The 14266-nt window shown below is 38.0% G+C and overlaps 1 protein-coding gene across 2 annotated transcripts in view; it reads right to left on the bottom strand.

The window, feature by feature from the left end:
• adck1 (aarF domain containing kinase 1) overlaps positions 1-14266 on the bottom strand; it is a 40743-nt gene that overhangs the window by 10043 nt on the left and 16434 nt on the right. For both annotated transcript variants that reach the window (XM_032547836.1, XM_032547835.1), the window contains exons 4-8: positions 12238-12441; positions 4227-4385; positions 3149-3307; positions 1869-1985; positions 641-790 (exon numbers count right to left, since the gene is read on the bottom strand). In XM_032547836.1, coding sequence (XP_032403727.1) covers positions 641-790; positions 1869-1985; positions 3149-3307; positions 4227-4385; positions 12238-12441 — 789 coding nt within the window. The remainder of the gene's footprint in view (positions 1-640; positions 791-1868; positions 1986-3148; positions 3308-4226; positions 4386-12237; positions 12442-14266) is intronic.

Raw genomic sequence — 14266 nt, forward strand, 5'->3', positions numbered from 1 at the left:
TTTTCTTCTGTGTGCATGTGCGTTGGTGGGTGTGTGTGTGTGTGTGGGCGTGGGTGTGTTTGTGTGAGAACACTGGATTAATATTCTATTCCAAAATGACATCTAAAATCACAAGTCATTAGGAATAAATTGGACCCATTATGGTCCAAGGCAAGCAAGTGCATTCATGTGCGTGCATGTATCTGGTTTGTATAAGAGTGTGTGTGTGGCACATTTTGTTCCAGATGATGTAGTTGCATATGTATGATTAAAGTCTCCCATGAATATGGCAACTAGCAGCAAACAAAGTCATGCCAGAGCTCTGTGCATCAGCCTGTGGGTGTTTGTAGGCGCAACAGTGTGTGTGTGTCGACACGAGCGTGCGTGTGCGCCCCTGTGTGATTAGGCTGCAGTGCATTCAAACCCAGCACACGGCACTCTGCTAAGAACAACATCAAATGAGTTGTTTATCAAAAAGCTTTTATCCTGCTGTACTCTAATAAAAGTGTGTCTGTCTCCGAGAGTGTGCGTCATCCCTGTGTTTGCGTGTTTGCTGCTCCACCAATTTAGCCAAAGCCTCGGTCGGCAGCATGAAAAATGGGTTGCAATATTACAGCAAACGGTGTTTTGTTTGTGTGCAGGCAGCCTGCAGATTTCCTACCTGATACAGGCCGTGATCGAGCAGAACGATCTCCGTCTTTTGGCTCCGAGGACACTTTCGGACCAAAACGTTGCCTGGGTGGGGATCGCAGTGGACGAAGCCGTGGATGAAGATCATTTCGCTGTACATTTTACCCAGGTTTTCTGAGATCTGATGGAAACATGAGGAGGAATGTGAAAAATTAGGAAGAAAAAACAACAAAGGATTGCCTCTATCTGATAAAATCGAGCAGGAACCTTCAGTAGAAATTCCATTTGGTTCTTCATAAATCATATGACTCGACATACACAGACACCAACATGCAACACAATAATGCAATCCATCCAAAAAGCGTCAGTTAAGTATTCTCTTTATTACCCATTAAGTACAGTATATGTTCTTTATAACTTCCGTTTATTGCATAGTGCATGTGTTCTTTGGATTTTGGAATTTACCTACAAAAAAAGCTCCTATTCTTCAACCATTAAGGTATTCATCAACAAATTGTCATTAATTCATTCATCATATCAAATATCCATCCACTATGAATCAATTCATCTATTCAGACATCCTTTATGCATTCATCAGTCCAACAGTTCATATCAATGCATTGGTGGATACATCCAAGTGATCAGATATTTTTCCACTGAGGCATCTAGCAGTGTCAATCAATTATTTATAATCCATCCATTCATTTATCCATCCATCTGTCTTTCCATGTACACATTCTGCACACTGACAGAAACCAATTGGACGAATTATGAGAAATTCAACTCAGGTTCTTTCTGTAGTTGCACAGGGTTAAATGGACCTCAGATAAAGGTCCAAAATAACCACATAAGATCAAGACAGAAAAAGTCACGAGTCTTCTCCAAATAAAAAAAAAACTGCTTCAGCAAACACCATTGTTTTCTCCAAAATACTTTATAGGAAATAGTGCCATTGTTCCACAACTAGAAGAAAACTTTTAAAATCAAGCAGACTTTTAAACTTGACGAGTGAAATTTTTAATTATTTGTGTTAGGTCTATAAAACATTGACCTTAACTGACTATGAAGCCAAACTAGTCAGTAAGAATGCAGCAGTAGTTTTCCTGGCCTAAAGCTGCTGCTTTTTTATTTAAAAAACAAAAAAAAGAATAACCCAGTTCTGGGTTTTGCTTCAAGCATGTGTTTGATGGTGTCTAAAGTTACAATTATGAAAATACTTCCATATTCTGACTTTTAACTATTATCCACAGAATCAGGACCTCATTGACGTTGATGCAATGTTTCTTCATGTATTCTCTGTCGTTGACTTGTCCTCCTTCTAAAAACTCCATTGTCAGGATTCTCTTTGTGGACAAATCCCAATTAATCATGGGAACCTAAAAAAAGCAAAACATGGGAAATGTGATGTGATGATACACTTCTTTGACAGCAGAAAAGTCAGACATTGCTTTCAATATTGCTTCTTTTCCAGCGATGTCCATGAAAAACTTTCCAGTTAGTGGAAAACCACATTCTACATAAATGGCAATCGTTCGGCTGATTATGGGTGTAATCACACCAGGAATGTCCTGTAATTTTGAATTCACACCATGGTTTCCTCGAGTGTATTCACACCGGCACAAAACGTCTGGACCAAAGGAGGAAACAAACTCTGGTTTGTTTAAAGCAAACCAAACGTGATGGGTGTGAATACATCCTAAGAAGACAGTATAGGATTGACTTGCCTACAATGTAGAAAAATGTATAAACTTTTCTAGATCATAATTGGGATGATGATAGCCTTGTTTTTTTAGAAACCTTAAAACGTGTTTGCAGGAGGAATCCTCCAGAAACTCTTCATAGCTTAATATTTTCAATATCAGAACCTCTCAGTGCGAGCAGAAGGTCTGGAAACATTACAATGTATGAAACCTCTCTCATTGAACAAACTGTTCTGGAATTTGTTGCAACTTGAAATAAAACTTGCTCAATAATTACAGATTCCCTTCAACAGTTACTTCAATCTTATTTATAGACATACACAAACAATTACATTTCATTCTTCAAGTGTAATGTCTTTATCAAAGGCTAAATCATACAATTGAAACGTGCAGAATAAGTATCACTAAGTGGCCAAAAATAGATGTTTTAATATTTTGAATAACAACAAAAAATAAAAACACAAAAATCCAGCAGAGCATGAAGAACTTAATTCACATTCAGAAAGCTAATAAAAATTCTCAAACCAACATATTAAAGAAAAAGGACACCAGGAAATTAAACGATAATGACATGAAATCCAACTCTATCTAGTAATGGAAATATGATTCTTCAAATGCAGCTTTGCTTGAATGTAGAGGAGCTGACAGGCAACACAAAGAAAGATCTCTGACACAAAGGAAGACTCTGACCTCTATTAAAGAAAGAAAGGAATGTTTTAAATACCCCGACTTTAATTAGAGACATACAGCTGTGGAATAAAAGAAGTGTGCTCTAGGTTTACTCAATTTCAGGCTGTAAAACACAGCTATGGAGGTAAATAATATTAAAATGTGTGTACCTTGAGAAAAGGGAAGTGGGACAACATTTTGGCCACCTTTTCAGCATTGTGACCTTCGTTTAGGAAGTTTAGCTCCAGTGGCATGTTCTTCTTGGCTTCCTCCACCAACCACATGAAGGCAAAGTCTGGAAAGAGCCAGTTCACTGCCTTTACCAGCACCTTCAATGTAAAACAAAGACCCAGAAACTTTTACAGCAAAAATTTGGTTATAGAAATGTTGACCATCTATGTAGATGACACAAAGCTGTCCTTTAGTATACAGTCACATCTTTGATTACACCCTGAAAGTAAAGTCAAATCTATTCTAAGAGGAAGCTTGTTATAATCCCTGGATTTTTATTAGTTGTATCCTGAAAAGCATCAGCACCACATGAAGAAACTGTATTGTTTAACAAAACACCATCAAACAAAACATTTGAGTTGTAATTGTGTTTTTTTGTATCTTAGAATATAAACACTAAAATATTCTAATTTTCCTAGTCTGAGACTGAGTTCCTAAAAAGAGCTTTGAAAACTTTAAAGTTTCAGTTAAATATTTTCACACATTTTAGTTGATTTTACTATTATTTTTTAGAATATACAGCATAAAACACTGTGACATGGTTCCTGAGTGGCTTGGTTAGGATGTCATGTCTTCAAGCGAAATTAAAATTACACCTTGTAGTATAACTTAAGATTAAAAACTGGAGTATTTCAAACTGGGACATCACAAAAAAAAGTCTGAGGATAATAAACCAGTAGGAAGTGTTTAGCAAAGTGCTGGAAATGATTCTGGGAAAGAAACATACCTAGCATTGCTCTGTGCAGTTGCTCCAGTCTGAAGTAGGCGTGCTCACACAATGCATAGTTTGGTCTTTTCCAGGTTCCCCATAAACTTGCATCCAACTCTAAATTGCCCATAGGTGTGTCGGCGTGTGTGTGTGTGTGGTGATGGATGACTATTTTACCCGTTGTGGTCCATCGATTCCAGCCCTTTATAATATGAACCTAAACATGATGGAGCTGATATAGATAGAGGATGTATGGCTCTACGGTTCAAAGAGTGACAAAACAAAAGATCCCACCAACTCAGACTCACCTCAATCACCATTATATCCTTGGAGCTTTGTCGTTGGACTTTGGGGTGCTGGACCTTGACAGCTACCGTCCTCCCATCATGCAGGACAGCTTTGTGGACCTGTGCTAAAGAGGCTGCGCCCTGAGGATTCTCCTCGAATGAAACAAATAACTCAGACAGCTGCGGGAGAACAGACAAAGAGAGGGAGAAAATTGCAACTCATTGTCTGGTCATATGTTATATGTAAAAAGTTATAAATGCAGGTAAAAATCTAATTTACATTGCTAATTTATGCACCTTAGATTTTTCTCCTTGGAGTATTTGCAACTGGGTGCCACTAATTATACATGAAACATGATAAGTATGATTGTGTATTTGAAGACAAGTAGGGCTGTTAATTTGTGTTTATAAAACAAGATTAACTACCCGTGTCTTGTGTATACCACAATGACAATATGTTGTCCCATCCATCCCTTAGTTTTTTACTTATGTAGTTAAAGGTTGCAAACAGGTGTATTTCATGTTGCAAGACGTCTTTTGATAAAAAACATCAACCATCCAGAAAAGGAACCATGAGTCCACAGATCCAAGCCTGCAGCCTGATCTCCTCAGCCCACCAGCATGTCTCTATCACAGCATTCAGCCCCCAGTTTGTCCTCGGAGCATAGGTGGTCCCTCATTAGCTGCCACTGCTCTCCGTGGACTCCCAGAACACACACAGTAATTAGTGTGTGGGTTTGAAGGTTAAACAGACTTCCCGAGGGACCTTCAGTTATTAGAAACGACTTATTGTGTACTTGGGAATCTAAGAATCGCCCTGAGGCTGCCCTGCTTCATGGAGACAAATCTGTTCAGTTAACAAAGGCAAAAGCAACATACCGCCTCAAGAAAATACTTTTCCCTCAGGGCTGCAGCAGCTCCTTGCTGACACTGTTGTTATACACAACAACTTTAAGAGTGAAATGCATCCTGAAGACATATTTAAACAAACACTTGAACTTTGAAACAACATTTCAAATTCTAAACAGCAGATTATCTTCTCCTAGGATTGAACTGAAGGAACTGTTAATCCTCATGTTTGTTTTTTTTTCAAAATTAGCTTGCAGGACTTGCTTGCTTTTACCTTTGAGAGAATCAGTGGAGTCACAAAAAGACTTATGAAATGCATTGTTAGTTATTGTAAGAGAAGGGTCAAAGCTGAAAGTATCAAAGCACATGTAATGTCAAGGCAAATCACTGTTCTCCAAACCAATAAATGCACTGTTTTCCCAAACTCAAATCATTTTTTACATAATTTCTATGTTAACAAAAATAACTAACATTTTTCTCCCATACTTGAGTATGTAGGAAAAAAGAAAATAATTAGTACCTTTTGTTAAGACACCAGGAATAGTTACACCTACAGAAGCCATCAAACTAACCGTTATAAGGCATAGGAGGTTATTCATTCAGGTCTCATTCCTCTCCATCTCCTCCAGGAACCTGTGTTGTATTCTTAGAACTACCATCATATTGTGTCCAACTCAAACCAGTCCATAAGTGGGAAACATCCCCTGCTGTTTGTGTAACGTGAAAAGAGGCTAATTTGAACATGATGTTGGCCCATCAGGTACAGACAGAACATGAGCCCTGCAGAAGATGCCACCAGATATTAAATTATACATCCAGCATGAGCTGCTGTGCGGCCTCAGCTGAGCTATTCATTATGCAAATATGCTAAATGGAATGAAATTGTCTGCACCCACCAGTGTCTACACAGGACGACAACAACAATCCAGTGGGATCTGACATGCCAAAAGTACTTTCATGGGTTAAGGAAACGTGTAATTTCTCAGATGAGCCCATCAATTTAAGCAGCAGCCTGAGCTCTGAGAAATCCCAACAAAATCCAAACAGAAACTCGGATCAAGATGATCTAAGAGAGGAGGGAATACTATGAATGTTTGGAGCTCTATGCCATGCAGTCAGTGCTCATGTTCAATTCGGCTGTGGAGTTAATAAACATGGTAATGCATGCGATTGGGCCCTACTCCCACAGGGCAGACCCTCAGTGACATACGTTCCCTGAAATGAGTTATGGCACAAATAAAATGGCCCCTGAGGCCTCGCAGTTGGATGGAAACACATCGGTGTCTGTGTCACAGCGGAAAGGTGGCCAGTTTGGCTGCTGGCAGTGAGCCACAGCCCCAGCTGGCTGAAAATACATAAATCATTACAGAGCGGAGAGAAGAAAAAGAAAGAAGCAGGAAAGAGAGATTGCTTTGCAGAAGTTGAAAAACTAACGGCCCTTTCGAGGGATCTTAATGCAAACCTCAAAGCCATATGAAAAAATATATACATACACCCCTTTCTTGGCCTGCATTGGATATATATAAAAAATAGCCACATCACCTAATAAATGTAAAATTGTGCATATTAAACATTAAAGAAAGCTTCTAAAATACAATATTCAGAAAAAAAACCATCTCTATTTCAGACTCTACAGGCATTAGACGGCATGTTAAATGTTAAAGTCATGACAGGACAATAAAAAAGGGACCAACCAGGTTGTCTTGAAAAGTTATAGGAGAATATCTCTTATGTCTACAAAAAGTATAACCACACTTATTTCCTCATCACAACAAATAGTTATTATTGTTTCCACTTTCAAAGTGATTGGCATCCATCTGTACTGAACCAGAGTTTATCCCCCTGGGGTGAGAAGCCTGGATGCTTTACTTTCCACCACATTTCATCAGTCACTGAACTCATCACGATGTTGGCATCTTCCATCTGCAGACTCCATCTTCTTGCTCCCACAGGGGGAAGAAAACCTGGTAATCCTCTTCATAAGTGGACTCTTTGCTGTCCATTGCAGGTGCTTGTCATTAAAAAAAGCTTCTGGTGTCCGTATTAATAAAGATCACTTTTATCCAAATAGCATTTAATCTATCACCTACTGTATATTGCTAAGTGCAGAACTTTTTTACTTAAACAATACTCTATTTCTCCTCTCTGTGCTTACGCTGTAAGGATTCATTAAGACTACCATATCTTTCTTTAATTAGAAGTATCTGTTGGTAATATTTTTAGACTAAACCTTTTTTCTATCTTCCACCCATACTAAAGCACCTTACTGAGATCAGTTCTGGGATTAGCTTTGCTTCTCTCTTGGATAGGATCACTGATAGAACTTTAGTGGCCGGTTACAATTTCTTGAACAAAGTGACTGACAGATCTACTGCTGTAATAAGTTGTTTTTATTCTCTCAGTTTTTCTTTTCACAACACACGACCTGGTCCAGGGCTTCTGTAAATAGTTGTGACTTTTTCCTGGACGAAGCAATTATCCACTGCCATTAGCTTGTCTTCTTTCTCTTTTATTTACATCTGCACCTGGATTACAGATTCTCTATTTAGCTAGGCCAAATAGTGAACACAATTATTGCTGTTCTCATCTCTGTATATTCATTTTTTTCATTCCTAAAAAAGTATGAGAGGCTATGTAATCTTGATTTTTTTCTGGATTTTATTACTTTCTAAACCCATAGTTCTTGTTCAGTGAGATTTCTTCTCCCCACTGTCACCCTGTGCTTCCTCAGGGTAACAGTGGCAAAGATGGATTGCTGGTAAGTAACATATTTCAGAGAACTTCTTGAACATGCTTAGATTAGATTAAAATAAATAAATAATATCTTTTTGCCAATGGGCAATTAATCAGTTCAATCAGGCTGTTCTGCATCATTCTGCATCGCATTGAGTTTTACAATACATCTCTGTGATACATCATGCTTTTTTGTTTAATGCTTTGATTTGTCCATCTCATCCAAATAACACCACATAAACAATTATAAACACTGATAGCAAAACAGAGTTTTCCGGTACGACCAGTGTGCCTCCACAATAATCCGCCCCCTCATGTTTTTTTGTTTAAATTCTTTGGCTCATTTGGGATGTTATCAGCTTGAGAACGACATTCCACTTCCACTTCCTGAAAAAGCCACGTCCGCAGATGTCCCCACACCCACACTGCCCAACCTGAACAGCCATGTTGCCATCATGTTCTCCCGAGTCACGCCTTTAGTACCAGCTAAGTGTGACATTCGTCCTGGACTCAGTTTGGTAAAACAACATATTGTGCAGAGCAGGCTTTTCAGCAGATTCGCTGCAGCCAGATCTGTGCACAGTGGGAATGCATATGTTGCCACAAATGGTGCTGGAAACAGCACGGTAGCTCTACGCTCCACTCGATCCTTCTACATGACAAAAAGGCCATGTTGTAAAAAAGAAGCATGTGCAGTGAAACGGAAATGATGCTGGAGCGGCGGCCGCTTCAGCTCCGGAGCCGCCTGGTATAGCTCATCAGCATCGCTTCTTTCCCAGCCACTTCAGGAGGGAAGAGGACTGATTCATCCCATTCCCCCTGCTTTCCACATACAAGAGTTGTATCATTGCCTTTTCAGGGATAATGACGCCCCATGCAGAAAGCAGTAGAAATCAAACCCAATGAGCACCTTTTGTAAAAAGCCTGAGAAAAATAATATGTATTGGTTGTACATTAGAGGATGACTCTGAATAACTGTACAGATATAAAATATAAGATCAAACTTATAATTTGTGCTTTTTTTCCCTCCTCTGAGAGCTTTACAAAAGTTCCTCTGAATGTTGGAGATGCTGCAGGTGCACTGCTGTAAACATGGTTTGAAAATCAAGTGGTGCTAATAATTAGCCTGCAAGTTGGAGCTGCTTCCTACCCTGTAAAAAATCAAAATCTAAAATAATGTGTTTTTTAATTAACTGGATGTGAGTGCGGTCGCCATAGAGAACAACTGCATAAAAATGAAACTATATAAAATTTATATGTATAACCGGGCCATCAAGTTTAGCAAGAATATGTTTTAAAATATAAAATCTAATTTTCCCATTAAATCCTGTTCACTCAAAATGTTATTTTTTTGAAATTGCACTGCCCTGAAAAATCAAGCATAATGTTGTTTGTAGACTGGATAAAAGTTTGTTCTGGATATTTTTTTCCAAATGACACAATTGATTTTGTAGTCTAAAAAAATAACTATATACTGTATGTTCTTACATACTGTATGTCAATGTAAAAATTCAAGCCAGCTGAATGAAGCTGTTTCAAAGCTAGAGAGTTCCTTTAGTGACAGACTGCTGTATCCTACATACACTATGGTATGAATCATAGATCCTTCCTCCCAGTAGCTGTCAGAATCTGTAACTGCATCCCTGCTTCCAACTTACTCAGTAAGTGTTTGCATACATGCTGGTATTTGCAGTTATTTGTAGTTATTTTGCAGTTATATTCTCATTTTAAATAAAATTTCTTCTGGTGTCTGGACATCTCAGTTGTTACACAGATTTTATCGTCACTTTTTGTAATAGTTTGTTGTTGTTCTTTTATGCTCAAATACAGATTTTATACATTCTTTTTATATTAACCAACAGACATTGGCTTGGATCAGACAATGCTATATTTAATAACTGCACAGTATTTATGTTGAAACTTTGCCCTCATGTAATTCTGTATTCTGAATAATAAGGGGTATTTCTATTCTACTCTTACACCCTTCGATGGAAACAGTAGCCACTTTCAGCAGTAAAATATGTTTTGCCTTATCTATTCCAAAACCTACTTGAATCGTTGTAAGCCTGAAACTGTAAAACTGTGAAAGTTCATACCAAAAGTGATCCAACAACAAAATACAAAGAATGAAGATATGATCAACATGTGCAGGCTGAAATGTGTTGTTCTGACCTTTTACCTGCAGAATGTATTCCTTCTGATCCAATGGAAAAGATTGAAATAACTAGATATATTTAGCAACAGAATAAAGTTCAGTCCAAACTTGATGGTTTTATGCAACTTGACTGAGGCTGCTGATTTAGTGCATCTAAACAATGAGAACAATAAGTCCACTTCTTTACCACACAGCAGAGGGGAGTGTGTGTTAGGAGAGGACCTGTGTATCAGAGTATAACAGAATAATTGTCTGGCCTCCTGCAGGCTCTAAAAGGCTGTCATAACAACCAGTTTGAGAGCAAATATTGCACTCTGTGCCAACAGCTGTAACAGCTTTTTCAGCTTATAAAACCAAACAAGGACACAATGTCAGCCTGGTCCAGTTCTGGTTTATTTGCCCTCTCTTTCCCCACAATCCACACAGTGCACATGTGCAGACAAGCGCACATTTAACATCAAATCAGAGCTCGTCAGAAAGGAGCCTCACATGCCAAAAAGTGCAGATGTAAGTGCATTAAGGGAAAATTGGGAGCTCAAAGACATACTTTCTTTTCACAGAGAATAAAATGTACTCTTTTGTTAAGGCAAATCTCACTTTGCTTCAACTGCTGTTATTTGTATTTGAACCTGTACTTTCTACACTTAACTGTCAATCCAAGCTGCTTTCACAATGAGAAAATTCCCGTATTTTACAATACTATAACAAACTGGATTGGTATACAGAAATGTATACAGGCTCCTGAACGTCGCATAAAAATCAAAGATTTTCGTAAAATGTTCAATGTCTTTTCCACTTCAATTTACACCACTAGTATAGAAGCAATGTTCATGAAAACACCTTTTTTCCTCTAACCTTGCAAATACAATGCCATTGAAAAAAAATAAACACTGAGATGGCTGTACAGTTCAACAAATATGTTTCATTTGGTCTGAAAAACTGTTTGTGACAAATTATTTTGCTAATGTTAAACGTGTCTGACAACTATGATCAAACGCCACAGTTGTGTCTCCCACAGAGCAGAGACTTTAGGTGACAGATAGGAGTTGAATCATTCAGGATTCAAATCTGTTTAATTAGTACAGCTTTCATCAAAAGGTCTGTATTTCAATCGGCTGTGGGACTTCATATCACGCCAGACTTTGCGCTGCATCCAAACTGAGCCGATTGTGGTGCAGAGGTGGGAACAATTAAAGCTCTATTTCCATGGCAGAACAGACAACTACTGTTGTGCACATAATAAAATACAAACATATTCCATCCCAATACTAGTAACCAGCAGATTTCTCTGTGCTTGACATCATGAAAATGATATAATAATAAAAACCTTTAATTGAAGAACATTTATTCAATGTGGGGGAAAAAAACCTCTGCTATCACAAACAAAGACACACCTAAGCATTCCTACAAAATAAATGTAACTGGTGTTACTTTTTTCATTACCAGTTGATCAGCGTATTTAGGACTTAGTAGGAAGCATGAAGTATTTCTATTAGCTAGTTTTTAAAATAGGATGGAGCAGAGAGGCTGCAATTAAATTAAGTCAGATATGTGTGTGAACCATCATGAATCTCAAAAATACTACACACCGTGGCCCTAATCATGCCCACATCTACTCAGGGCACCAATTAAAAAGTTTAGAGCAACTGATACTGTGACACACAAGGCTGGACACAGTCAATCTACAGAGAACAGGTGATAAGGATGTAAAAAATATCCTAAGATCAAATCATGATCCACCACCACCAGACTTGATGATTCAAGTCTGGTGAATCACCACCAGACTTGAATCACCACCAGACTTGGTGGTGATTCACCAGACTTGAATCACCAAGTCTCTTTAAGCACCACTGGATGCTATCTATCCACAGGTTGTTTGGAAGGTATGCCAGAAAAAACACCTTTTCTTTCCTGCCATCACAATCATAAGCATCTGAGTTTGCAAAACTCTACTCAGACTTAGGTCATATCAAATTAAGACTAAGTGTTTCAGCTGCAAACACTGCTGGTTGGACTGGCATGAAACAATAAGATTAGGTGAAGCTCTTCATGCCTATTGAGCATGGAGGAGGATTGGTGATGCTGTGGGCATGTTTCTTCTGTAATTTCATGTCTCATCACCGTACATCACAATTAGCAATTTCTGAAAATATAACATTTTGTTCTCAACCAAACGATCAATGATAGCTGAATGTAAAACCTTTGTTTCATTGTATAAGTACTTCAGATTAACCTTCAAATTAACCTAAAATCTGTCATTATTTGGAGTTGCAGGTAATGTTAAATCACATGTACCTCCTTTCCAAGATCTTCTCTGATGACCTGCCGAATCTCCTCCATGGTGCTCTGAGGAGCTCTGCTGTGGAGAACCTTCAGGGTGGAGGTGTACTCCTCGGGCAGCAGATAGTCCAAAGCACCAAGGTGTTGTCCTACTTTGATGAAGGTGCCCCGGTTGACACAACACAAGTCTCGAAGGCGCTCTGCTGATCGTCGGTGCACCTACAGGAGATGGCGTATCAGGATAAAATCAGATTATTGTGCAAAACACATGATAATATTTTTTAATCAGCCTCAAAATTAACCTCAAAAACATGCAAGCAGTTATGAATGGCTCATGAATCAAGATCGGATGAAATCTGAATCTCCAGCACGGAGGTTCAAAATTGTGTCTAAAACCTTCCTTCCTCCACAAATAGGAAAATGATAATAGTTTCTTAATGTATCCAGCTTTGTGGTGGAAGGCGTCGTCACATTGAGACAGTAGAGGGACAAACACAAAGACTGTGTGCTGGTCTCGTTTCGTCTGTCCCATTTGAACCAGCTGGAAGTGATAATGCTTATAGAGAGTTTGTCTCCTGAGACCCGTGCAAATAAAAAGGCGTGAAATTAGCTCCCCTTAACCCTGGTAACCCCCACCCCATACACTCGCACACACAGCTGACTCCCTCAGGAGCGTTTGACACCAGTGTCATCTGGCCGATGATGACAGCGCAATGACAGAAACAAGTCACCAGAGATTACCAGATGAGCCTTTTCTGCTCAGAAATGCATTTTGCTACAGCAGCGCCACCTTCTCACACTGGGGTGTATGGACCACTCCTTTAACACCAAAAACAGTGGCCGGAATAAATAATGTTTCTAAAAAGACAAATGGATGGTGAGGTATTCAAAACTTCAACCAGTTTTAACCCTAAAACATTTTAAAAATTAGGAAAATAAAGATTCTACAAGTACATCTAAGAAGCATTTTTTGAAAGTATTTTTATTTCAGGAGAAAGAATATTCTTAATTTATGGTTGCAAAAGACTGTACACGTTTGAGTTTTTTATATTTTATATTCTGTATAAAACCTCATTGCAAACTTTGGCAGTAAATGATTCAGTTTTCTTACTAAACATAAACGACTAAAATATAATGTGATAATTACAACAGAAAACTTCCTACAACAAATCTGAAGGATGGAAAAAATGTTACCTCATTTATCTTCATTTTACAAAAAGTACATAATGTGCTTCAAACCCTGCTTAATCACAATAAAATACATGCGTTTTTTTTATTCCCCATCAGGGATCATTGCATGAGTTACCGACCTTGTAGTTAGAATGGGCATTTATCTTTTCTGTACAACAATCTGGTAAGGCCCTCCATCGTTTAAATACCTGTTGCTAACTAACTTGTATCTGGGCTCCTGCTTTTGCTTTGTAGAATATTATCATTGCCCATTACAGCACTTCCTGAACACCATACACTACTGATTTCACATTTCATGTAAGAAACTTTCATTTTACTCCAAATTTGTGTTAAATTAATATGTCATAAACTCTTATGTGATGTGTCTCCCATTTTGTTATGTCCTTTGAGTCAGGTCTCAAAAACTGTAAAAAGTACAAAATTGATCAAGGGAAAACAATAAACTGAATTTTTTAAGTGTTCAGAAGATTAGAAATAAACAAACTGTCCCGCTATTACAATCACCAAAAATAATTTAAACATGTATTTATACTTCATATTTTAACAGGAAAAATGGACAAACAAATAAACAAATAAAAATAACATTTATCAAGGTTTAAAAGTAAAGTAAAAAGTGCACTTAATGTACTTAAGATAAAAAATAAAAATAAAAAAATCCTATAGGCTTTGTTCTTCCTTTTAATCTGTGTAAAGGCCTCTATCAGAAGGCCTTTTTGGTTCTGGAACCATATTGTGAGCTTTCAGTTAAATCTTTACTGCAACTCTGGAAAATGTTGCAGATGAGATTAAATTAAACTCTATGAACCTTGCAGCTTGTTATCATGATTACTTGTTCACAGAAGGTTATGTCATC

This window comes from Xiphophorus hellerii, chromosome 19, assembly GCF_003331165.1.
Source record: "Xiphophorus hellerii strain 12219 chromosome 19, Xiphophorus_hellerii-4.1, whole genome shotgun sequence".
Taxonomy (NCBI): domain Eukaryota; kingdom Metazoa; phylum Chordata; class Actinopteri; order Cyprinodontiformes; family Poeciliidae; genus Xiphophorus; species Xiphophorus hellerii.